This window comes from Bos mutus, chromosome 3 (assembly GCF_027580195.1).
Source record: "Bos mutus isolate GX-2022 chromosome 3, NWIPB_WYAK_1.1, whole genome shotgun sequence".
Lineage (NCBI taxonomy): Eukaryota > Metazoa > Chordata > Mammalia > Artiodactyla > Bovidae > Bos > Bos mutus.
Window position 1 is genome coordinate 33,159,610 of NC_091619.1, and position 22,134 is coordinate 33,181,743.

At 41.8% G+C, this 22,134-nt stretch overlaps 1 protein-coding gene across 5 annotated transcripts in view; it reads left to right on the forward strand.

The window, feature by feature from the left end:
- Nucleotides 1–22,134, forward strand: part of HENMT1 (HEN methyltransferase 1) — a 33,960-nt gene that overhangs the window by 7,782 nt on the left and 4,044 nt on the right. Inside the window, exons 1-4 of one of the 5 annotated variants that reach the window (XM_014476858.2) lie at nucleotides 14,705–14,802; nucleotides 15,571–15,639; nucleotides 19,197–19,325; nucleotides 21,456–21,568. In XM_014476858.2, the coding sequence (XP_014332344.2) occupies nucleotides 15,634–15,639; nucleotides 19,197–19,325; nucleotides 21,456–21,568 (248 nt within the window). In that variant the 5' untranslated portion in view covers nucleotides 14,705–14,802; nucleotides 15,571–15,633. Of the gene's footprint in view, nucleotides 1–14,684; nucleotides 14,803–15,570; nucleotides 15,640–19,196; nucleotides 19,326–21,455; nucleotides 21,569–22,134 lie in introns of those variants that run through there. The other 4 variants (XM_070367573.1, XM_070367574.1, XM_070367575.1 and 1 more) reach the window with 4 other exon arrangements.

Genomic DNA, 22,134 nt, shown 5'->3' on the forward strand with positions numbered 1-22,134 from the left:
TCAAAGGCGAAGCAGTAATCATGATGCAATGTAACATTCATAAGAATGAACCTGAATTATATAAATTATGGTTATGAAGGCATGGGATTATTTTAGAAAAGGTATGCAAATTTTAGAAAAAATTACATAAAATTATTAGTTATTTAAGTTTTAAATGATTAACACCTAGTTATCTGAAAAAGCCTTATCTTCATCATTTCATGTAAGTGGGATGTTGCTGTAAGAAAAGGATAGTCAGTTGTTAAGAACACAAACTCTGGGGCTTCCCTGGGGGCTCAGTGGTAAAGAATCTGCCTGCCAATGCAGGGGACACGGATTCAATCCCTGCCACGTGCAGGGAAGTTACAATCAAGTTACAACGCTAATAACAAATCTCCTTTCAGATCCATCTACTTGCTTATATGAATAAGGTTTTTAGCACTTACATATATAAGTATGATAAAAATAGCAGGAATTGCCTGGTGGTCCAGGGGTTAGGACTTGGTGCTTTCACTGTGGTGGCCCAGGTTCACTCCCTGGTCACTGGGGAACTAAGAGCCTTCAAACTGCACACAATTACCAAAAAAAGTATAGTATTGATATTACGCTGTGTCTCATCTTTTTTATTTTTATTTTTTGCCTTGCTGCACAGGATCTTAGTTTCCTGATCAGGGACTGAACCCATGTCCCCTGCAGTGGAAGCCTGGAGTCTTAACCATTGGACCACATGGGAAGTCCCATGTGTCCCATCTTAGAAATCAGCAATATTCATAAACAGCTATATGTACTAACTGTTTAAAAAGATATATCTTATTAAAAGATGTATTTCTCATACAATGTTACTTTCATGTTTAATAATCCCTTATCAATATTTATAGTATGTGCCATTTTGATCAACTGTGCATTAATAGTGGCTCAGATGGTTAAGAATCTGACTGCAATGTGGGAGATCTGGGTTCGATCCCTGGGTTGGGAAGATCCCCTGGAGAACAGAACAGCAACCCACTCCCTGGCGGGCTACAGTCCATGGGTTGCAAAGAGTCAGACACGACTAAGCGACTAACACACTTTCAGTAACTGTTGAAAACAGTCATATAGAAGAAAAACATTAACACTTAGAGCCTTATAATCCTAGGAAGTGACATTATTTTCTTTAACATATATAGTTGTTCAGAGAGAAGTATGATAAGGTGATCACTAGAAGATATATGAACATAAATATGTCATTTGGAAAAAATTTTATAAGTAGAATGAAAATACTTGATAAAGGAGGACTGATATAAAATTTATTTCATATGGAGCTTTTTCGTGTCTTTTTTTTTAATTGCAGGATAATTGCAATGTTTTGGTGGTCTCTGCCATACAGCAATGTGAATCAGTCATAATCATATATATATATCCCCTCTCTCTTGAGCCTCTCCCAACCCCACCCCACCCCTCTAGGCCATCACAGAGCACCAGGGGGCTTCCTGTATTATACAGCAGCTTCTTGCTAGTTACCTATTTTACGCATCAGAATGTATACATGTAATGTTATTTTCTCAATTTGACCTGCCCTCTCCTTCTCCCACTGTGTCCACTGGTCTGTTTTCTATGTCTGTGTCTCCATTTCTTCTCTGTAAATAGGTTTCTCAGCCCTATTTTTCTAGATTCCATATATATGCATTAATATACGATTTCTCTTTCTGACTTCACTCTGTACAATAGGCTCTAAGTTCATCCACCTCATTAGAACTGACTCAAATGCATTTATTTCTATGGCTGAGTCACATTCAACCACAGCTTCTTTATCCATTCATCTGTCAGTGGACATCTAGGTTGCTTCCATGTCCCGGCTTTTGTAAATATACTGCAGTGAACATTGGGGTACATGTGTCTTTTAGAATTGTGGTTTTCTCAGGGTGTATCTCAGTAGTGGGAATGCTGGTTCATATGGTAGTTTTATTTCTAGTTTGTTAAGGAATCTCCATACTGTTCTCTGTAGTGGCTGTACCAATTTACATTCCCACTTCATGTCTTAAAATGACTATTGTATCAGTTAGTTATAGTATTAAATTTCATTGAACACTTCTTAAAAAATTTTATTTCTTGGTAGCATTGCACAGTATGTTAGTTCCCTGACCAGGGATTGAACCCGTGCCCCCTGTAGTGGAAGCACAGAGTCTTAACCACTGGACCACCCCATAAGTCCCACACTGAATACTTTTTAAAAAGCAGTGTAAATATTATTTTCCAACATCAATATTTATAATACATAGCAAATTAGATCCATTACAAACACTTAAGCATTTGGTGAAAAATTTGACATCAGTTTAAAAATGTGTGCAATCAAGAGAACAAGTAGACAAACCACAAACTGGGAGAAAATACCAGACATATATGATAAAGGATTTTTATCCAAAATATACAAAGAATGAAACATTCAGCAAGAAAATTAACAAGCTGATTAAAAAATGAGAAAAAGACCTAAGTAGACACCTTGCCAAAGAAAATATTGCTTCCCTGGTGGTTCAGTGGTAAATAATCCGCCTAACAATGCAGGAGACACGGGATCAATCCCTGTGTGAAGAAGATCCCCTGGAGAAGGAAATGGCAAACTACTTCAGTATTCTTGCCTGGTAAGTCCCTTGGACAGAGGAGCCTGGTGGGCTACACATTGTCCATGAGGTCACAAAAGAGTCGGATATGACTTACTGGCTAAACAACAACAACAAAGAAAACATGCAGATGGCAAATAAACATATGAAGGACTTCCCCAGCAGTTCCGTGGTTAAGACTCTTAGCTTCCATTGCAGGCGGTGCAGGTTTGATCCCTGATCAGGGAATTAAGATCCCACATTCCATGTAGTGTGGCCAAAAGTAAAAAAAAAAAAAAAATTATATATATATATATATATAAAAACATATAAAAAGATGTTCAAAATTATGTCTTTAGGAAATCCCACTGTACACTTATTGCTGCTGCTGCTGCTAAGTCGCTTCAGTCGTGCCTGACTCTGTGCCACCCCATAGATGGCAGCCCACCAGGCTCCCCTGTCCCTGGGAAATCTCAGGCAAGAACACTGGAGTGGGTTGCCATTTCCTTCTCCAATGCATGAAAGTGAGTGAAGTCGCTCAGTCATGTCCGACTCTTAGCGACCTCGTGGACTGAAGCCCACCAGGCTCCTCTGTCCATGGGACTTTCCAGGCAAGAGTACTGGAGTAGGGTGCCATTGCCTTCTCCGATACACTTATTAGAGAGGCCTAAATTCAGAACACTGACAACACCAAATGCTGATGGGATGAGAAGCAGAAACTCTCATTCATTGTTGATGGAAAGGCAAATGTTATGGCCACTCTGGAAGACAGTTTGGCAATTTCTTACAAAACTAAACGTAATTAAGGATTCTGATTACTGTTTGCAATGTGTGTCGGGTGGGTATTTCTCCACACCATCAAGCAATGCTCAAGACACCAACTGGGTGTCCTACAGTTCAAGTTAACTTTGACGAGATCTACCTGGAGATTATGTCAGACCCCATAGGTTAAGGGCTCCTACAAGTCTGCCCACCCCTTCCTCTCAGTTAGACATTGGTCATAAGTCTGGGTTGTTTCCTGTGCTGCTGCTTCTTTTAACATTTATTTATTTATTTGGCTACTCTGGGCCTTAGTTGCAACATGTGGGAAATTTTAGTTGGGATATGTGGGATCTAGTTCCCCAGCCAGGGATCAAACCTGGGCCCCCTACATTGGGAACATGGAGTCTTAGCCACTGGACCACCAGGGAAATCCCCGATAACTTCCCAGTCATTTATTTCATGTTAGACATCCATACCTGGTGCAGTAGTCGAGCCGTAACAGAGGACCTGTATGTTTCTTTTTCACTCCAAACAGTACTTGGTCCAAAATAGGCACGACTGTACATACTTATCAAATAGATAATCTTAGTTATTTCTCCTTTTTGAACTGAAAAAAAGTTGACAGACAAGGTAAGTAAATTTCCAAAATTTAGAGTGTAATAGTCAAATTAGGATTTTAGGTCTATTTGACTTAAAACTCATCCTGAAAATGTGTAACATGTCCTGTATCTCAGTGGCACTTAGAATCTAGTGGAGGAAACAAAGATTAGGTATGCTGAGAAAATGAGATGACAAAGAATAAGCTACAATATTGGCTGTGGGAAGGAACAGATGCCACTGACAGCTTGAAAGGGTCAAGATTTGGTGACTGTCCAAATGTGGGAAGGGTGGGAATGAATAGAGCCAAGGATGATGATCAGGCTTTGAGAGAGTAGAAGACCAGGAGAATGATGAAACAGGAAAATTTGGAGAAGGAACTGGAGCTGGATATGAGAATTCAATTTTATTAATGAGCCACCAGCAGGCAAGGCAAAAACTCTAAATCCAGGAATCCTGTACAAACCAGTTATTAATTTCTAAAAAAAAGTTTTTTTAAATGTTTGAAATTGTGGTAAAATATATATAAAATTACCATTTATTTGATTTGGGTAATTTTTTGGCCACACCATGAGGCATGTGGAACTTTCCTGACCAGAGATCAAATCTATGCCTTTTGCAGTGCAAGCATGGAGGCTTAAACACTGGACCACGAGGGAAGTCCAAAATTTACCATTTTAAAGTGTATATTAATGGTAGGTGTTGCAAGAGGGCATCAGAGGGCAGACACACTGAAACTATACTCACAGAAAACTAGTCAATCTAATCACACTAGGACCACAGCCTTGTCTAACTCAATGAAACTAAGCCATGCCCGTGGGGCCACCCAAGACGGGTGGGTCATGGTGCAGAGGTCTGACAGAATGTGGTCCACTGGAGAAGGGAATGGAAAACGACTTCAGTATTCTTGCCTTGAGAACCCCAGGAACAGTATGAAAAGGCAAAATGATAGGATACTGAAAGAGGAATTCCCCAGGTCAGTAGGTGCCCAATATGCTACTGGAGATCAGTGGAGAAATAACTCCAGAAAGAATGAAGGGATGGAGCCAAAGCAAAAAGAACACCCAGCTGTGGATGTGACTGGTGATAGAAGCAAGGTCCGATGCTGTAAAGAGCAATATTGCATAGGAACCTGGAATGTCAGGTCCATGAATCAAGGCAAATTGGAAGTGGTCAAACAAGAGATGGCAAGAGTGAACGTTGACAGTCTAGGAATCAGCGAACTAAAATGGACTGGAATGGGTGAATTTAACTCAGATGACCATTATATCTACTACTGCGGGCAAGAATCCCTCAGAAGAAATGGAGTAGCCATCATGGTCAACAAGAGTCTGAAATGCAATCTCAAAAATGACAGAATGATCTCTGTTCATTTCCAAGGCAAACCATTCAATATCACAGTAATCCAAGTCTATCCCCCAACAAGTAATGCTGAGGAAGCTGAAGTTGAATGGTTCTATGAAGACCTACAAGACCTTTTAGAACTAACACCCAAAAAAGATGTCCTTTTCATTATAGGGGACTGGAATGCAAAAGTAGGAAGTCAAGAAACACCTGGAGTAACAGGCAAATTTGGCCTTGGAATATGGAATGAAGCAGGGCAAAGGCTAATAGAGTTTTGCCAAGAAAATGCACTGGTCATAGCAAACACCCTCTTCCAACAACATAAGAGAAGACTCTACACATGGACATCACCAGATGGTCAACACCGAAATCAGATTGATTATATTCTTTGCAGCCAAAGATGGAGAAGCTCTACACAGTCAGCAAAAACAAGACCAGAAACTGACTGTGACTCAGATCATGAACTCCTTACTACCAAATTCAGACTGAAACTGAAGAAAGTAGGGAAAACCACTAGACCATTCAGGTATGACCTAAATCAAATCCCTTATGATTATGCAGTGGAAGTGAGAAATAGATTTAAGGGCCTAGATCTGATAGATAGAGTGCCTGATGAACTATGGAATGAGGTTTGTGACATTGTACAGGAGACAGGGATCAAGACCATCCCCATGGAAAAGAAATGCAAAAAAGCAAAATGGCTGTCTGGGGAGGCCTTACAAATAGCTGTGAGAGGAAGAGAAGCGAAAAGCAAAGGAGAAAAGGAAAGATATAAGCATCTGAATGCAGAGTTCCAAAGAATAGCAAGAAGAGATAAGAAAGCCTTCCTCAGTGATCAATGCAAAGAAATAGAGGAAAACAAAAGAATGGGAAAGACTAGAGATCTCTTCAAGAATATTAGAGATACCAAGGGAACATTTCATGCAAAGATGGGCTCGAAAAAGGACAGAAATGGTATGGACCTAACAGAAGCAGAAGATATTAAGAAGAGGTGGCAAGAATATACAGAAGAACTGTACAAAAAAGATCTTCATGACCCAGATAATCACGATGGTGTGATCACTCACCTAGAGCCAGACATCCTGGAATGTGAAGTCCAGTGGGCCTTAGAAAGTACCACTATTAACAAAGCTAGTGGAGGTGATGGAATTCCAGTTGAGCTATTTCAAATCCTGAAAGATGATGCTGTGAAAGTGCTGCACTCAATATGCCAGCAAATTTGGAAAACTCAGCAGTGGCCACGGGACTGGAAAAGGTCAGTTTTCATTCCAATCCCAAAGAAAGGCAATGCCAAAGAATGCTCAAACTACTGCACAATTGCACTCATCTCACACACTAGTAAAGTAATGCTCAAAATTCTCCAAGCCAGGCTTCAGCAATATGTGAACCGTGAACTTCCTGATGTTCAAGCTGGTTTTAGAAAAGGCAGAGGAACCAGAGATCAAATTGCCAACATCTGCTGGATCATGGAAAAAGCAAGAGTTCCAGAAAAACATCTATTTCTGCTTTATTGACTATGCCAAAGCCTTAGACTGTGTGGATCACAATAAACTGTGGAAAATTCTGAAAGAGATGGGAATACCAGACCACCTGACCTGCCTCTTGAGAAACCTATATGCAGGTCAGGAAGCAACAGTTAGAACTGGACATGGAACAACAGACTGGTTCCAAATAGGAAAAGGAGTACGTTAAGGCTGTATATTGTCACCCTGTTTATTTAACTTATGTGCAGAGTACATCATGAGAAATGCTGGGCTGGAAGAAACACAAGCTGGAATCAAGATTGCCGGGAGAAATAGCAATAACCTCAGATATGCAGATGACACCACCCTTATGGCAGAAAGTGAAGAGGAACTAAAAAGCCCCTTGATGAAAGTGAAAGTGGAGAGTGAAAAAGTTGGCTTAAAGTTCAACATTCAGAAAATGAAAATCATGGCATCCGGTCCCATCACTTCATGGGAAATAGATGGGGAAACAGTGGAAACAGTGTCAGACTTTATTTTTCTGGGCTCCAAAATCACTACAGATGGTGACTGCAGCCATGAAATTAAGACGCTTACTCCTTGGAAGGAAAGTTATGACCAACCTAGATAGCATATTGAAAAGCAGAGACATTACTTTGCCAACAAAGGTCCATCTAGTCAAGGCTATGGTTTTTCCTGTGGTCATGTATGGATGTGAGAGTTGGACTGTGAAGAAGGCTAAGCGCCGAAGAATTGATGCTTTTGAACTGTGGTGTTGGAGAAGACTCTTGAGAGTCCCTTGGACTGCAAGGAGAGCCAACCAGTCCATTCTGAAGGAGATCAGCCCTGGGATTTCTTTGGGTAGGAATGATGCTGAAGCTGCAACTCCAGTACTTTGGCCACCTCATGCGAAGAGTTGACTCATTGGAAAAGACTCTGATGCTGGGAGGGATTGGAGGCAGGAGGAGAAAGGGACGACAGAAGATGAGATGGCTGGATGACATCACTGACTCGATGGACGTGAGTCTGAGTGAACTCTGGGAGTTTGTGATGGACAGGGAAGTCTGGCGTGCTGCGATTCATGGGGTCGCAAAGAGTCGGACATGACTGAGTGACTGAACTAAGTGTATATTAATAGTTCAGTGCATGAAGTATGTTAATATTGTTGTGCAACCATCCCCATCATCCATCTATAGAATTTCTCCATCATTCCAAATTGAAACACATTAAATAATAAGTTCCAATTCCCTCTCCCAGCCCCTGGCAACTAGTATTCTGTTAGGTAGTTAGTCAGACATGAGTGAGTCCCTGCCCCAGCCTGGATGGGGTTATCTCTCCATCCCCCACCTGGACACTGGTGATCAGAATATGCCCAGAGATCCTTCCTTTATTTAGTCAAGGACTGCTGAGTTTCCAGCCTTGTCAGGACCAAGTTGACAGCACAGGCTGGTGCAGGCCCACCAAGACCTAAAAGGTGACTCAAAGTAACCTGGAGTTCATTATGCCATATTTATAATAAATTAGCAATGCAGCTTTTGCATTACCCGCCCCTCCCCGCCTCCCATGCTCCCAACACACACACACACCATGGGTTTCACTTGGGTGCTTATGGTTAAGTGCATGCACACGAGGAGAAAAATTATATAACCTGAAGCTGTCAATCAACTTGCCAGTCAAATGATGCAGGACACAGGGAGGGACTTTCCACCTCTCTGAAAAACCAACCTACCCCCACTGTGGGCTGCTTCTGTTTTCCAGACAGCCGGCTCTTAGCTTTTCTTTGGAGAGTACTTCTATTTTGCCAATAAAACTCTTGCTCCTTAAGACTGTCTGAGTCTCTCATCTGAATTTTTTCCCTTGAGAGAGGAACCAAAGATATCATCGTTCCACTGGTGAGACTTCTACTTCCTGTCTCTATGAATTTGACTATTGTAGATATCCTGTATAAATGGAATCATACCAAAGAGGAGGAAAAATAACTTTTCCCTTACCTTTTTGAGTTCTTGCCTGAGATTCCTTGTAATAAGATGGATTAACAAGAGAAAAACAGATAGAAGCTTATTAACATATATCTAGGAAGAATGAGTTACTCTCTGAGAAGGCCCAAGTTACCATCTTACATAACGTCTTCAGTAGAGATAAAGGAAAGATATTGGGGTGGTGCTGAGAAGAGGCCAGTTATGGGAGGCCACCAGGAAAAGCATGGTAAAAGGGGTAATATTTGTTTTATAGATTTAAATCAGTATCTTCTTTCTCCAGTAAGATTTCAAGCGATTTAGTCATCTTTCTCTGCCAGATAAGAGGGAGATACTTTCATAAAAGGAGATTTCCTTTATAAACATATATTTCCATTTCAAAAGGGTAACGTCTGTGTTTTCAGAGATTCTTCTGCATCTGCTGTTTCTTTATTTTTTTAATTTTAATTTTTTAAAAGGACCAGCCTTTTCTTTCTTTTTAAAATATTTACTTATTTGGTTGTGCTGGTCTTAGTTTTAGCATGTGGGATCTTTACTTGCAGCACACGGGGTCTTCAGTTATGGCATGCGAGATCTTTAGTTGCAGCATGCAAACTCTTCGTTTAGGCACGTGGGATTAGTTCCTTGACCAGAGATGGAACATAGGTCCCCTGGACCTCCAGGGAAGTCTCTGTCTGCTATTTCTTTAAACAATCAGCTAAAAACAGTACTTATGTCAAAAAGGCACATTTTGGGGAGCCATTTCTGCTATCCTGTGTTTGCACCTTCCCAGAGAAGTTCCTGCCTTTGAAACATCCCCAGAAGCTGATTTGGTACATTGCTCCATTTCTTATTGAATTAACCTCTTTATCCTGAGAATAGGTCAGTTAAATTAAAGCATGCTGTCTAATGTCAGGAGGCAGTGATGCAGGTTGGCTTCCAAAGTCACAAGCAATGGTACAAGCAATCATGTATTCAATAAGAGGCATTGCCACAGAAACAGAAGACAAACAAAGTTAATGGTGAGAAGAGAATATAAACAAAAATTTTGAGTCTAGGGAGCAGTTAGTCAAGATTTCTAGATGGTGGGCTTGAAGCATCTTCAGAGTAAGGAGAGGCAGCAGTAATCTGATAGATTTTCCTGTTATCTCTGGTTGATGTCAGGTGTTCTAGTGAAATTTCTGAGTGGGCCACAGAGCAAAAAGCACAAAATTGGTCTGGATGTGAGATGTTGTGGCGATTTCTCTGAAGTTTATCTCAAGTCATCCAGCTTCAGCTTTTAGGTCTTTGAGAAAATGGCAGTTTTTGTCTTTATGATTTCAAGTGACAAGAGTGGGAAAAATGTGGAAATGTTAGTTTAGTGACAGATATTGGTGAAAACTAGAAGAATTCAGGATTCAGTCTAATTTGCAGGTAGATAACAAAATCTCTTGGCAGGAAAGCAATGACAAACCAAGACAGTGTACTGAAAAGCAGAGACATTACTCTGCTGACGAAGGTCTGTATAGTCAAGGCTATGGTCTTTCCAGTGGTCACATACAGTTGTGAGAGCTGGACTGTAAAGAAGGCACAATGCCAAATAATTGATGCTTTTGAACTGTGGTGCTGGAGAAGACTCCTGAAAGTCCTTTGGACAGCAAGGAGATCAAACCAATCAATCTTAAGAGAGATCAACCCTGAATATTCACTGGAAGGATTGATGCTAAAGCTGAAGATCCAGTATTTTTGTCATCTTGTGAACAGACAACTCATTAGAAAAGTCCCTGATGCTGGGAAAGATCAAGAGCAGAAGGAGAAAAGGGCATCAGAGGATAAGATGGCTGGACAGCATCACTGATGCAGTGAACATGAACTTGGGCAAACTCCAGGAGAAGGTGAGGGACAGGGAGGCCTGGTGTACTGCAGTCCATGGCATGGCAAAGAGTTGGACACGACTGGGTCACTGAACAACAACAAAACCTCAAAGGCAATGAACAGGACTAGAATCCAGTATCCACAAATCCAGTTCTACTGAAGATTATTTTTCCTTCCCCACCCACAATACAATATTTGTCCTTCTGTGACCACCCTATTTTACTTAGCATAATGTTTTACAGATTCATCTATGTGTAACATGTCAGAATCATTCCTTGTAAAGGATGTATATGCCACTTAGGTTTATTCATTTATCTGTTGACAGGCATTTGGGTTGTTTCTACCTTTTGCTATTTTGAATAATGCTGCTGTGAACATTGGTGTAAAAATATTCATTCCAGTCTCTGCTTTCAATTCTTTTGGGTACATAAAATTAATAGATAAACTGAGGCATGTTGGAATTTAAGATTTTGATCAAACAATAAAAAAGAATTTCAGCAAACATCAGTTCAAATCTGGTAGCTCCTAATCACTGTCAGGAACTAGAGGAAAGGCTTTTATAGGAAAGATGCCAAAACAAAGCAAGGAAATTACTTGACTGGGTACCACTTGTCAACAAAGAAATGCAGAAGGGTGCAATAAGAAGAGTTTATTTGGGGTCTTAGGAATTGCAACTCAGGAGACACAGATTTGGGTAAAACCCAGTATTTTGGGGAAGAGAAAGTCAAGGGTTTATAAAGGCAAAAGCCACAAGGTTGTTAAAGTTGCCTGCCAAAAATGATGACTGACTGGACACAAAAAAGGAAATATTTGTCTTTAAGAGATATCCTGTCAAGCGTTCTTTCAGGGTAGAGGTTCAATAAGTATCTTGAGTTTTGGAACATTGGGCAGATGGTCTGGATGCTTGAATTAAGAGAGTAAGTGGTGTTAAGTTCAGACTCTACCTAGACTCACACATGCATGAGTCACACTTCTTCAGCGGTCTTCTGGCTCCATTTTAGAGAGTTTTCTTAGCAATATCTATTCCATTTTGTTTTTTGCTTTCACAAGCTTAAGCTGATGCCTTATTTGGGAAAGCCTACTAGCTTATGATTGGTTGTCTTTAGGTTTCCATTACTCTCCCCTACTGTGGGCTAGCCAGGCATGTGTAGGACCTTAACTTCCCACACAAGGGATGGAATCCATGCCCTCTACATTGGGAGCTCAAAGTCTTACATACTGAATGGCCAGGGAAGTCCCTAGGTTTCAATTTCTTAACACTGAGGCATTTGCATGCTTCAGTTTTGTTTATACAGGCTTTTCAGGGCATTAGAGCCACCTCAGTCCAACAGCCTCCTTATTTAATTGATTTAAAAATACACAGAAGTGGAATTAACTTACTCATGCTTAAAGATCCTGTTTAGATTATATATTCTGCAATAGGGAATATGCTCCTTCAAGCAAGGCGGTTGGTTAAAACTTTTGTTTCCTAGAGCCAACAAGAACCTGCTGAAGCTTACCTTAAGTTACAAACTTTTCCCTACAAGACTAGAACCCTCAAAATGTCAAAAATAAAAACTGTGTAATGTATCTTTGTGATACCCCGAAAAGGTCAGCACTGTGCTTTGCATATAGTAGGTGTTGAGTGTTTGAAAATATGTTATTTCCCAATATATTATTTATGATGAAAGATGATGCTGTGAAAGTGCTGCACTCAATATGCCAGCAAATTTGGAAAACTCAGCAGTGGCCACAGGACTGGAAAAGGTCAGTTTTCATTCCAATCCCAAAGAAAGGCAATGCCAAAGAATGATCAAACTACTGCACAATTGTACTCATCTCACATGCTAGTAAAGTAATGCTCAAAATTCTCCAAGCCAGGCTTCAGCAATATGTGAACCATGAACTTCCTGATGTTCAAGCTGGTTTTAGAAAAGGCAGAGGAACCAGAGATCAAATTGCCAACATCCGTTGGATCATGGAAAAAGCAAGAGAGTTCCAGAAAAACATCTATTTCTGCTTTATTGACTATGCCAAAGCCTTAGACTGTGTGGATCACAATAAACTGTGGAAAATTCTGAAAGAGATGGGAATGCCAGACCACCTGATCTGCCTCTTGAGAAATTTGTATGCAGGTCAGGAAGCAACAGTTAGAACTGGACATGGAACAACAGACTGGTTCCAAATATGAAAAGGAGTACGTTAAGGCTGTATATTGTCACCCTGTTTATTTAACTTATATGCAGAGTACATCATGAGAAATGCTGGGCTGGAAGAAACACAAGCTGGAATCAAGATTGCCAGGAGAAATATCAATAACCTCAGATATGCAGATGACACCACCCTTATGGCAGAAAGTGAAGAGGACCTCAAAAGCCTCTTGATGAAAGTGAAAGTGGAGAGTGAAAAAGTTGGCTTAAAGCTCAACATTCAGAAAACGAAGATCATGGCATCCGGTCCCACCACTTCATGGGAAATAGATGGGGAAACTGTGGAAACAGTGTCAGATTTTATTTTTTTGGGCTCCAAAATCACTGCAGATGGTGACTGCAGCCATGAAATTAAAAGACGCTTGCTCCTTGGAAGGAAAGTTATGACCAACCTAGATAGCATATTGAAAAGCAGAGACATTACTTTGCCAACAAAGGTCCATCTAGTCAAGGTTATGGTTTTTCCTGTGGTCATGTATGGATGTGAGAGTTGGACTGTGAAGAAGGCTGAGCGCCAAAGAATTGATGCTTTTGAACTGTGGTGTTGGAGAAGACTCTTCAGAGTCCCTTGAACTGCAAGGAGATCCAACCAGTCCATTCTGAAGGAGATCAGCCCTGGGATGTCTTTGGAAGGAATGATGCTAAAGCTGCAACTCCAGTACTTTGGCCACCTCATGCGAAGAGTTGACTCATTGGAAAAGACTCTGATGCTGGGAGGGACTGGGGGCAAGAGGAGAAGGGGACGGCAGAGGATGAGATGACTGGATGGCATCACTGACTCCATGGACTTGAGTCTGAGTGAACTCCGGGAATTTGTGATGGACAGGGAGGCCTGGCTGCTGCGATTCATGGGGTCGCAGAGTCGGACACGACTGAGCGACTGATCTGATCTGATCTGAATGGTGGCTCAGAGGTTAAAGCGTCTGCCTGCAATGCAGGAGACCTGGGTTCAATCCCTGGGTCGGGAAGATCCCCTGGAGAAGGAAATGGCAACCCACTCCAGTATTCTTGCCTGGAGAATGCCACGGACGGAGGAGCCTGGTGGGCTACAGTCCACGGGGTCGCAAAGAGTCGGACACGACTGAGCGACTTCACTTCACTTAGTGGGTTATTAATTCATTAGTAAAACCAGATCGAGTCTCTTAAAATAGGACTAAATTCCTCTCCCAACCGCAAAGGCAGCTTCGTGTCTCCTCTCCTCTTTAAGTTCTTCTCTCACATATTAGAAAGAAATAACTTTTGAGGTGTTAGGTTGAATCTCTGCAAGGGAAGGGCAGACGATAAAGTAACTTTTCTAAGAGGTCAGATACTTGTGTCCCCAGCATGCGGTAGTTACCAGTTGGAGGTTTGCGGACTAAGGTGTCAAGGCTTTTCTGAGTTCAGATGTTACCGACAGAGCTTTTAGGCAGCCCACGGTCCCCTTTAAGGTCCGTGTGGATTGTTCTGGGGATGGGAGTGTTAGCCGATTCGGACGCGAGCGGCTGCTCGGCTCGCGCTCAGCCCGGTCGCTCCTCTTGTCACCTTCCATTGGCCGGGACCGTTTTCGGCTCTTTGCCGCGCACGGGGGGAGCCACGAAGCCAACAGCCGTCGGAGCCCGGCGTCTTGCTCGCGGCCCCGGACAAGCCGAGCGAGGTGCCGCCTCGGGCCAACAGTCGCGGCTCCTGGCCGGCTGGGGCGGGTCGCAGCTGCTCGCGAGGGGGGGACGTGGCAGGGACCGTGGTCCCCCCGCCAATGTGCGGATGGAGACTTAAGACATGGCTCTGGGAAATGAGCCACAGACGCCGTTAAAAGACACAAACCCGATGTCTTGGAGCCAAGAGCCTAGAGGAAAGGAGCTGAATCCGGAGCTGGGCTCCGGACACCTCGGGCGGAGGAGTAGGGAGTCCCCGGGGCAGTGCTCGCTGCGCAAGTGTGGGCGGAGCAGGTGTGGCGGGGGGCGGGTAAAAATCACGTGGTGAGACCGCGCGTGCGCCAGTGTCTAGGGCCGGGCCCGGAGATAAATGCGGCCGCCGCTTTGAGGCATCCGCTCTTCTCCGCAATGTCCGCTGGTTGGCCGCGCGCGGAGGTGCTTCTTACAGAAAGGTAATAGTTGCATCCACTCATGCTCTCTTGAGCTCTCTTGAGGAGGGTTTACCAGTTAACGATTTAGGGATGTGTCTACATTTTAGACTGAGTTCTAGTTGATAGAGGCAGATGTGCAATAGAGAACTAAAAATGTAAAATTCAAGGCCAGTAGTGAATTGGGTATGTGCTGGAACGTATATGCTTTCCTTGTGTCTCAGCTGGTAAAGAATCCGCCTGCAAATGCGGGAGACCTTGGTTCAGTCCCTGGGTTGGGAAGATCCCCTGGAGAAGAGAAAGGCTACCCACTCCAGTATTCTGGCCCGGAGAATTCCATGGACTGTAGTCCATCGGGTGGGTGGCAGAGAGTCGGAAACGACTGAGTGACTTTCACTTAGGACACTTTTCTCTTTAAAAATTACATTTTGACCACGTGTGAAAGAGTAGTTGAAAGCAATTTGAGTGACGTTGAGGACTTTAATGAAATAGTCACAACTGATAGAATTGTTAGTTTTAATCAAACTGATAGTAAAAGGAAAGAATGGGTGTTATTGCGTGTGTTTGGTGGAGCGGAAGGTTACTTAGGCAGCCGTACTTTCTTTACTATTGTCTGAAGCTGTGCTTTCTGGATACATTCTTTGGGTTAAATGATACTTTAATGTGGATTAAACGTAAAGAGAAGGGAGAAACCTCGCTCTCTTCCTTCCCAATGATCTAGGCAGCGGCTACTAAGCCCAGCTTTTCCTCTACAAAAACTGTATTTACAGCCTGGTCATTGCTGATTCCTAGGGGTTGAAGGAGACAGCTGCACTTTTGTTTCAACGAAACTTGAAAACAGTGGCGGAAGACAACATGGAGGTGAGGCTTCCCCTCGTGCCCTGCTGTGTGACTCTGGAGTCATCCCCGTGATGCACTGTGGGGTACATTCCTCCCTCGCCAACCCTGGGATGTAGGTTCTAGGACACCGCGTGCATACTAAAATTCGCGGATGCCCGTGTCCTTTTTGTAAAATGGTTGTAATTCACGTGGTTATTGAGTACTTAGGATGTGGCTTTAACAACTGAAGAAGGGAACTGTAGTAGACTTTAAAATTAATTAAAAATATTTCATTATTGGAAAAAATGGAAATATGTTTGGAATAACTTGGGTATGTGAATCTTTTTAAAGGTACCTTTTTTTGACATTCAAATACAGATAAAGCATTTCTGATTTTGAAATATTTCAGATATATTAGTTAATTATACCTTAAAACTATTAAAGATACGCTATGAGAAGGTTGCATATTTGCATATTTTTTGAACAGCAATGCTCTAGTGCATTTTGGATTTCTTTATAAGACTGTATACACAAGTCAAGAAGCAACAGTTAGAACTGGACATGGAACAACTGATTGGTTCAAAATTGAGAAAGGAGTATGACAAGACTGTATATTGTTATACCTTGCTTATTTAAGTTCTATAGAGAGTACATCAGGTGAAATACCTGCCTGGATAAATCAGAAGCTGGAATCAAGATCAGTGGGAGAAATATCAACAGTCTCAGATATACAGATGATACCACTCTAATGGCAGAGAGAGAAGAGGAACTAAAGATCCTCTTGATGAGGGTGAAAGAGAGGAGTGAAAAAGTTGGCTTGAAACTCAACATTCAAAAAACTGATCATGGCATCTGGTCCCATCACTTCATGGTAAATAGAAGGGGAAAAAGTGGAAGCAGTGACAGAATTTTATTTTCTTGGGCTCCAAAATTACCGCAGATGGTGACTGCAGCCATAAAACTAAAAGATGCTTGCTTCTTGGAAGAAAAGCTATGACAAACCTAGACAGCATATTAAAAAGCAGAGACATCACTTTGCTGACAAAGGTCTGAATAGGCAAAGCTACGTTTTTTCCGTAGTCATGTACAGATGTGAGAGTTGGACCAGAAAGAAGGCCAAGCACCAAAGAACTGAGGCTTTTGAATTGTGGTGCTGCAGAAGACTCTTGAGAATCCCTTGAACTGTCAGGAGATCAGAGCAGTCAATCCTAAAGGAAATCAGTCCTGAATATTCATTGGAAGGACTAATGCTGAAGCTGAAACTCCAATACTTTGGCCACCTGATAGAGCCGACTCATTGAAAAAGACCCTGTTGTTGGGAAAGATTGAAGGCAAGATTGAAGGCAAAAGAAGAAAGGTGCAGCAGAGGATGAGATGGTTAGAAAGCATCACTGACTCAGTGGATATGATTTTGAATTTGACCAAACTCTAGGAGTTAATGAAGGATGGGGAGGCTGACATGCTACAGTCCATGAGATTGCAAAGAGTCAGACATAACTTAGTGACAAAAAAACACCAACAATAATTTAGGAACAACAGTAACAGTAGTTATGGATTAATCATGACATTATTTTGTAATGGGAGTCATGTCAAGGAAATTTTGACATTTGTAATAGGAAAACTACTTAGGACTATTGCAATAAGAACATTGCTTTAGGGGAGAGAGGTGGGGCCCAACTCTATGCAATAGACACCTGGGGATATACAGCATGTGAGCAGAGTAAGGGAATCAGTGGATGGAAAAGAGAGGAGAACCCCATCAAGGGTATGGGGTTCTTGCTAAACCTATTTGATAGGATTCTGAAGGTGGGCCAGTGTGATCACATATTGAAGTGGTGGATGAAGTGTGTGATCAGATATCAAGTGTGGGTGACTTAACAGGATACCTGCTAAAACTGTGGTAGGCCAGCCAAAGACAGGACAGGGTTCAGGAAGGTGTAGTCAAAAGAGGGCACAATCTAATTTCAGTTTGGTTAAGGAGAGTCTTTTTCAGTTACAGACAGTTTCTAGCCTCCTGACCATCTGGACCCCAGGGCTTCCCTGGTGTTTCAGTGATAAAGAATCTGCCTGCCAGTGCAGGATACGCAGATTCAAGCAACTCCTACAGCTCAACTCCAGAAAAATAAATGACCCAATCAAAAAATGGGCCAAAGAACTAAATAGACATTTCTCCAGAGAAGACATACAGATGGCTAACAAACACATGAAAAGATGCTCAACATCACTCATTATCAGAGAAATGCAAATCAAAACCACTATGAGGTACCATTTCACACCAGTCAGAATGGCTGCGATCCAAAAGTCTACAAATAATAAATGCTGGAGAGGGTGTGGAGAAAAGGGAACCCTCTTACACTGTTGGTGGGAATGCAAACTAGTACAGCCACTATGGAGAACAGTGTGGAGATTCCTTAAAAAACTGGAAATAGAACTGCCTTATGATCCAGCAATCCCACTGCTGGGCATACATACCGAGGAAACCAGAATTGAAAGAGACACGTATACCCCAATGTTCATCGCAGCACTGTTTATAATAGCCAGGACAGGGAAGCAACCTAGATGTCCATCAGCAGATGAATGGATAAGAAAGCTGTGGTACATATACACAATGGAGTATTACTCAGCCATTAAAAAGAATACATTTGAGTCAGTTCTAATGAGGTGGATGAAACTGGAGCCTATTATACAGAGTGAAGTAAGCCAGAAGGAAAAACACCAGTACAGTATACTAACGCATATATATGGAATTTAGAAAGATGGTAACAATAACCCTGTGTATGAGGCAGCAAAAGAGACACTGATGTATAGAACAGTCTTATGGACTCTGTGGGAGAGGGAGAGGGTGGGAAGATTTGGGAGCATGGCATTGAAACATGTAAAATATCATGTATGAAACGAGATGCCAGTCCAGGTTCGATGCACGATACTGGATGCTTGGGGCTAGTGCACTGGGACGACCCAGAGGGATGGTATGGGGAGGGAGGAGGGAGGAGGGTTCAGGATGGGGAACACATGTATACCTGTGGCGGATTCATTTTGATATTAGGCAAAACTAATACAATTATGTAAAGTTTAAAAATAAAATGAAATTAAAAAAAAAAAAAATCTGCCTGCCAATGCAGGATACACAGGTTCAATCCCTAGGTCTGGAAGATCGCCTGGAGAAAGAAGTGGCAACCCACTCCAGTATTCTTGCCTGAAGAATTCTATGGACAGAGGAGCCTGCTGGGCTAGAGTTGGACACAGCTTAGCATATATGCACTAGCTGGACCCCAGGCCTTACAGTTCAGTGTGGCTAGGAGACTTATGATTGTTTTATTAAATGAATTCATAAGTAATTTTCCCTTCAACTGACCCTGAGTTATAGGGGGCATTAAAGTCAGATGATAATTTAAAAGACATGAAAGGAGGCTTAAATGAAATGAAGTGTGGAGGAAGCACAGTGCCACCTAATCTTAGGATTTGAGGTGATTCAAGGGCCTATGTATTCTATGAAGTGGTTGGGGGAAATAAAACTTTTCTCTTATTTAATTCCTGAAGTCATACATGATTAGAACACTTACCTTTTTTTTTTGTTGTTGTTATTTATAAACTTTCAGTGCAATAGTGTGGTTGATGGAAACGTTGAAGAAGTTCCCAGCAAGAAGGTAATTAAATTTAATCCTCCATTATACAAACAACGTTACCAATTCGTTAAAAATTTAGTGGAGCAACATCAACCCAAGAAGGTAGGTATTTCTCTTTCCAGATATTTGCTAATAATGCCTTCTGTAATGCTTTGTCAAATAAAAATATCTTAATAAGGACCTAACGAGTAAGCAGAGGCTATACAAAAGGACTTTTGCAAGGGGGAAATGGTTTGCAATAGGGAGAGCATCTGTCTTCATGGGCAAAAAGGAATTTTCTTTTATAGAGAGGAGGGTGAGGAGAAGTAAGATAAAAGAGTGGTGTAATTGGATAGAGGAAGGTGTGAACCTTGAAACCAGCCTATTACCAGGGAGCAGTCCTTGGCTAAATGTAGTCCAATGTTCAGGGGCCTGGAGGGAGGAGAGAATTTGGGGACAAGTAGTCAAGGTAATCATTCTAAGCAAAGAATGGGAACACTAGGCAACATCTGTGAGTGTGGGCAAGATGGTACCTTCTGAAAACTCTTTGTGGAAGTACAAAGCATGGGGGATAGGAGCACAGAGCTCAGGTAAAATTCAACATTGCAAGTTTCAGATGTGAAGGAGATCTTGACATTTTACCACTGGATGTGATCTTCATGTGGTTCACATTTCTAGAGCATTTAGTCCGCACATCAGGTAGACAAGTCTTGTGGACAGAGATACTGTGGTTCTTTTTAACTAGATAATAATGGTGGGGGAAGGCAAGGAGCACTTGGCATCCATCCGCTTTCCCTTTGTAGCAGAGGTATGTGATCAGTGCTGGCACTGGATTCTCTCTTGGTGACACTTCCCTTCTGTGCCAGTTCTTTTTTTAAAAAAATATTTTATTTATAGATTTGACTGTGCCAGGTCTTAGTTGTGGCATATCGGATCCAGTTGTCTGATCAGGGACCGAATCCGGGTTCCCTGCATTTGGGAGTGTGGAGTCTTAGTCACTGGGCCACCAGGGAAGTCCAGTGTTTGGATTTCATAGGACCAGGGAAACTGGCTAGCCCAGTGAACATCTGAGGTCTGTAGGGCTAGTTACAGGCTAAAGGATGGTCGACTTCTTAAGAAAATGGTAGCTTCTCTCATGAATTAAATTAATCTTTACAGACTTCTCTCTGCTAGGTGGTTTACAGTTAGTGATAGGGCTCGTATATATTTAGTATAGTTTCAGCTCCATTCTTTCTTTATACTATTATATAGTATATAATATACTATTTAAAAATTAGTGCAGCTCAGTGCTTCTGTGATATGCTTTCTGTAGTTAAGATTTTCCTTTTTCATTTCTGTGCTCCCCTTCTCCCACCATTCCATAAATGTGCCTGCCTCAAAGAGGAAAATTAGTGAATAACCATGGGTGCAACTCAGATACTGTGTATCTTTTTGGGTGTTGGTACTTTTAAGTGTTTGTCATGAGTTATCTTCATTTGCCCTTTTCATAAAGTAGACTTCAGAAGTATATAGATAACCCTCTGTGGTTAATGAAGACTATTGTGTGATTAAGAAAGTCAGATATAATAAAAATCTTAAGAATGTATGTGAATATAAATTAAGGGGATTAGATTAACAGATTAGACCATATCCTAGTCCGTTTGGTCAGTATCCTTTTTTAAATCTTGAAGCTTCTCAGAGGCACAGACCCCTCTCAGAACACTTGGCCTGTCATAGGTGCTGTTCCTATGCCAGGCCCCTAGGGTTTACCTTGAAAACGGAATTAGTTTATTTCTTTCTAATTATTTAGTTTTGCTTGTGCTGGGTCTTCACATCTGTGCGGGCTTCTCATTGGGGCGGCTTCTCTTGTTGCAGAACACAGGCTCTGGAGTGCGGGTTTAGTAGTTGCGGTGCATGCGCCTAGTTGCCCTGCGGCATGTGGAATCTTCCCAGGCCAGGGAATCAAATCTGTGTCCCCCGCATTGGCAGGCAGATTCTTAACCACTGGACCACCAGGGACGTCCATGAATTAGTTTACTGTCCAAACACTGTAGTAGGTCTTGGGAAGTTAACAGGACCTATTTTTCCCTCTAGGTTCTCAATGTATCAGGTTAATTTCCTTTTAATTTTTCTACCAAAAAGATACGTAATTTTTCTATCAAAAATATATTATGTAATTTTACTGATACCCAACTCTTTCTGGAAAAAAAATGCTTGATCATATGTGATTTCTGGCTATAATGTCTTTGAAATAACATTCTTTCTCATCTACAGGTTGCAGACTTGGGGTGTGGTGATGTTTGCCTCTTAGCGATCTTAAAATACCAAAAGTGCATTGAAGAGCTTGTTGGAGTAGATATCAATGAGGGGAGACTTAAGTGGAATGGGTAATACTGAATTCTCCAAAATAATTATGCATTAATCTAAAACCAGTGGCACTATTAATTATAGTTAGAGGAAGTATTTTTTTTCTTGGCCACGCCATGCAATTATGGGATCTTAGTTTCCCGCCCAGGGATTGAATCCAAGCCTTTGGCAGTGAAAGTTTGGAGTCCTAACCAATGGATTGCCAGGGAATTCCCAGATGAAGCGTTTACTTAGACCAGCTCTATACAACTTGTTTAAAAGAAGGCACTATGAGAGCCTCAGGCTCACCAAATAATGCCTTTACCATGACACTAATTGGTTCTATGTTGTGAATAATATCTAGAAGTTCTGTTTACCTATGTAGAAAGTATAGCCTCAATTCAATAATTAAGGCCATCAAAGCACTGCAAATTCAGTTTCAAATGGCAAAGTCCAATGCTGAACACCAAGATAACATAGCAGAGGATTTAAATTGCCACAGCATTGGGGCAGAGGCCCAAGGCCTCCTTCAGTGTGAATGCGTTGCTTGCTCATATATGACTTCTACAGTTCCTTTTAAGAATGTTTTTCTTCTAAAGAACAAAAA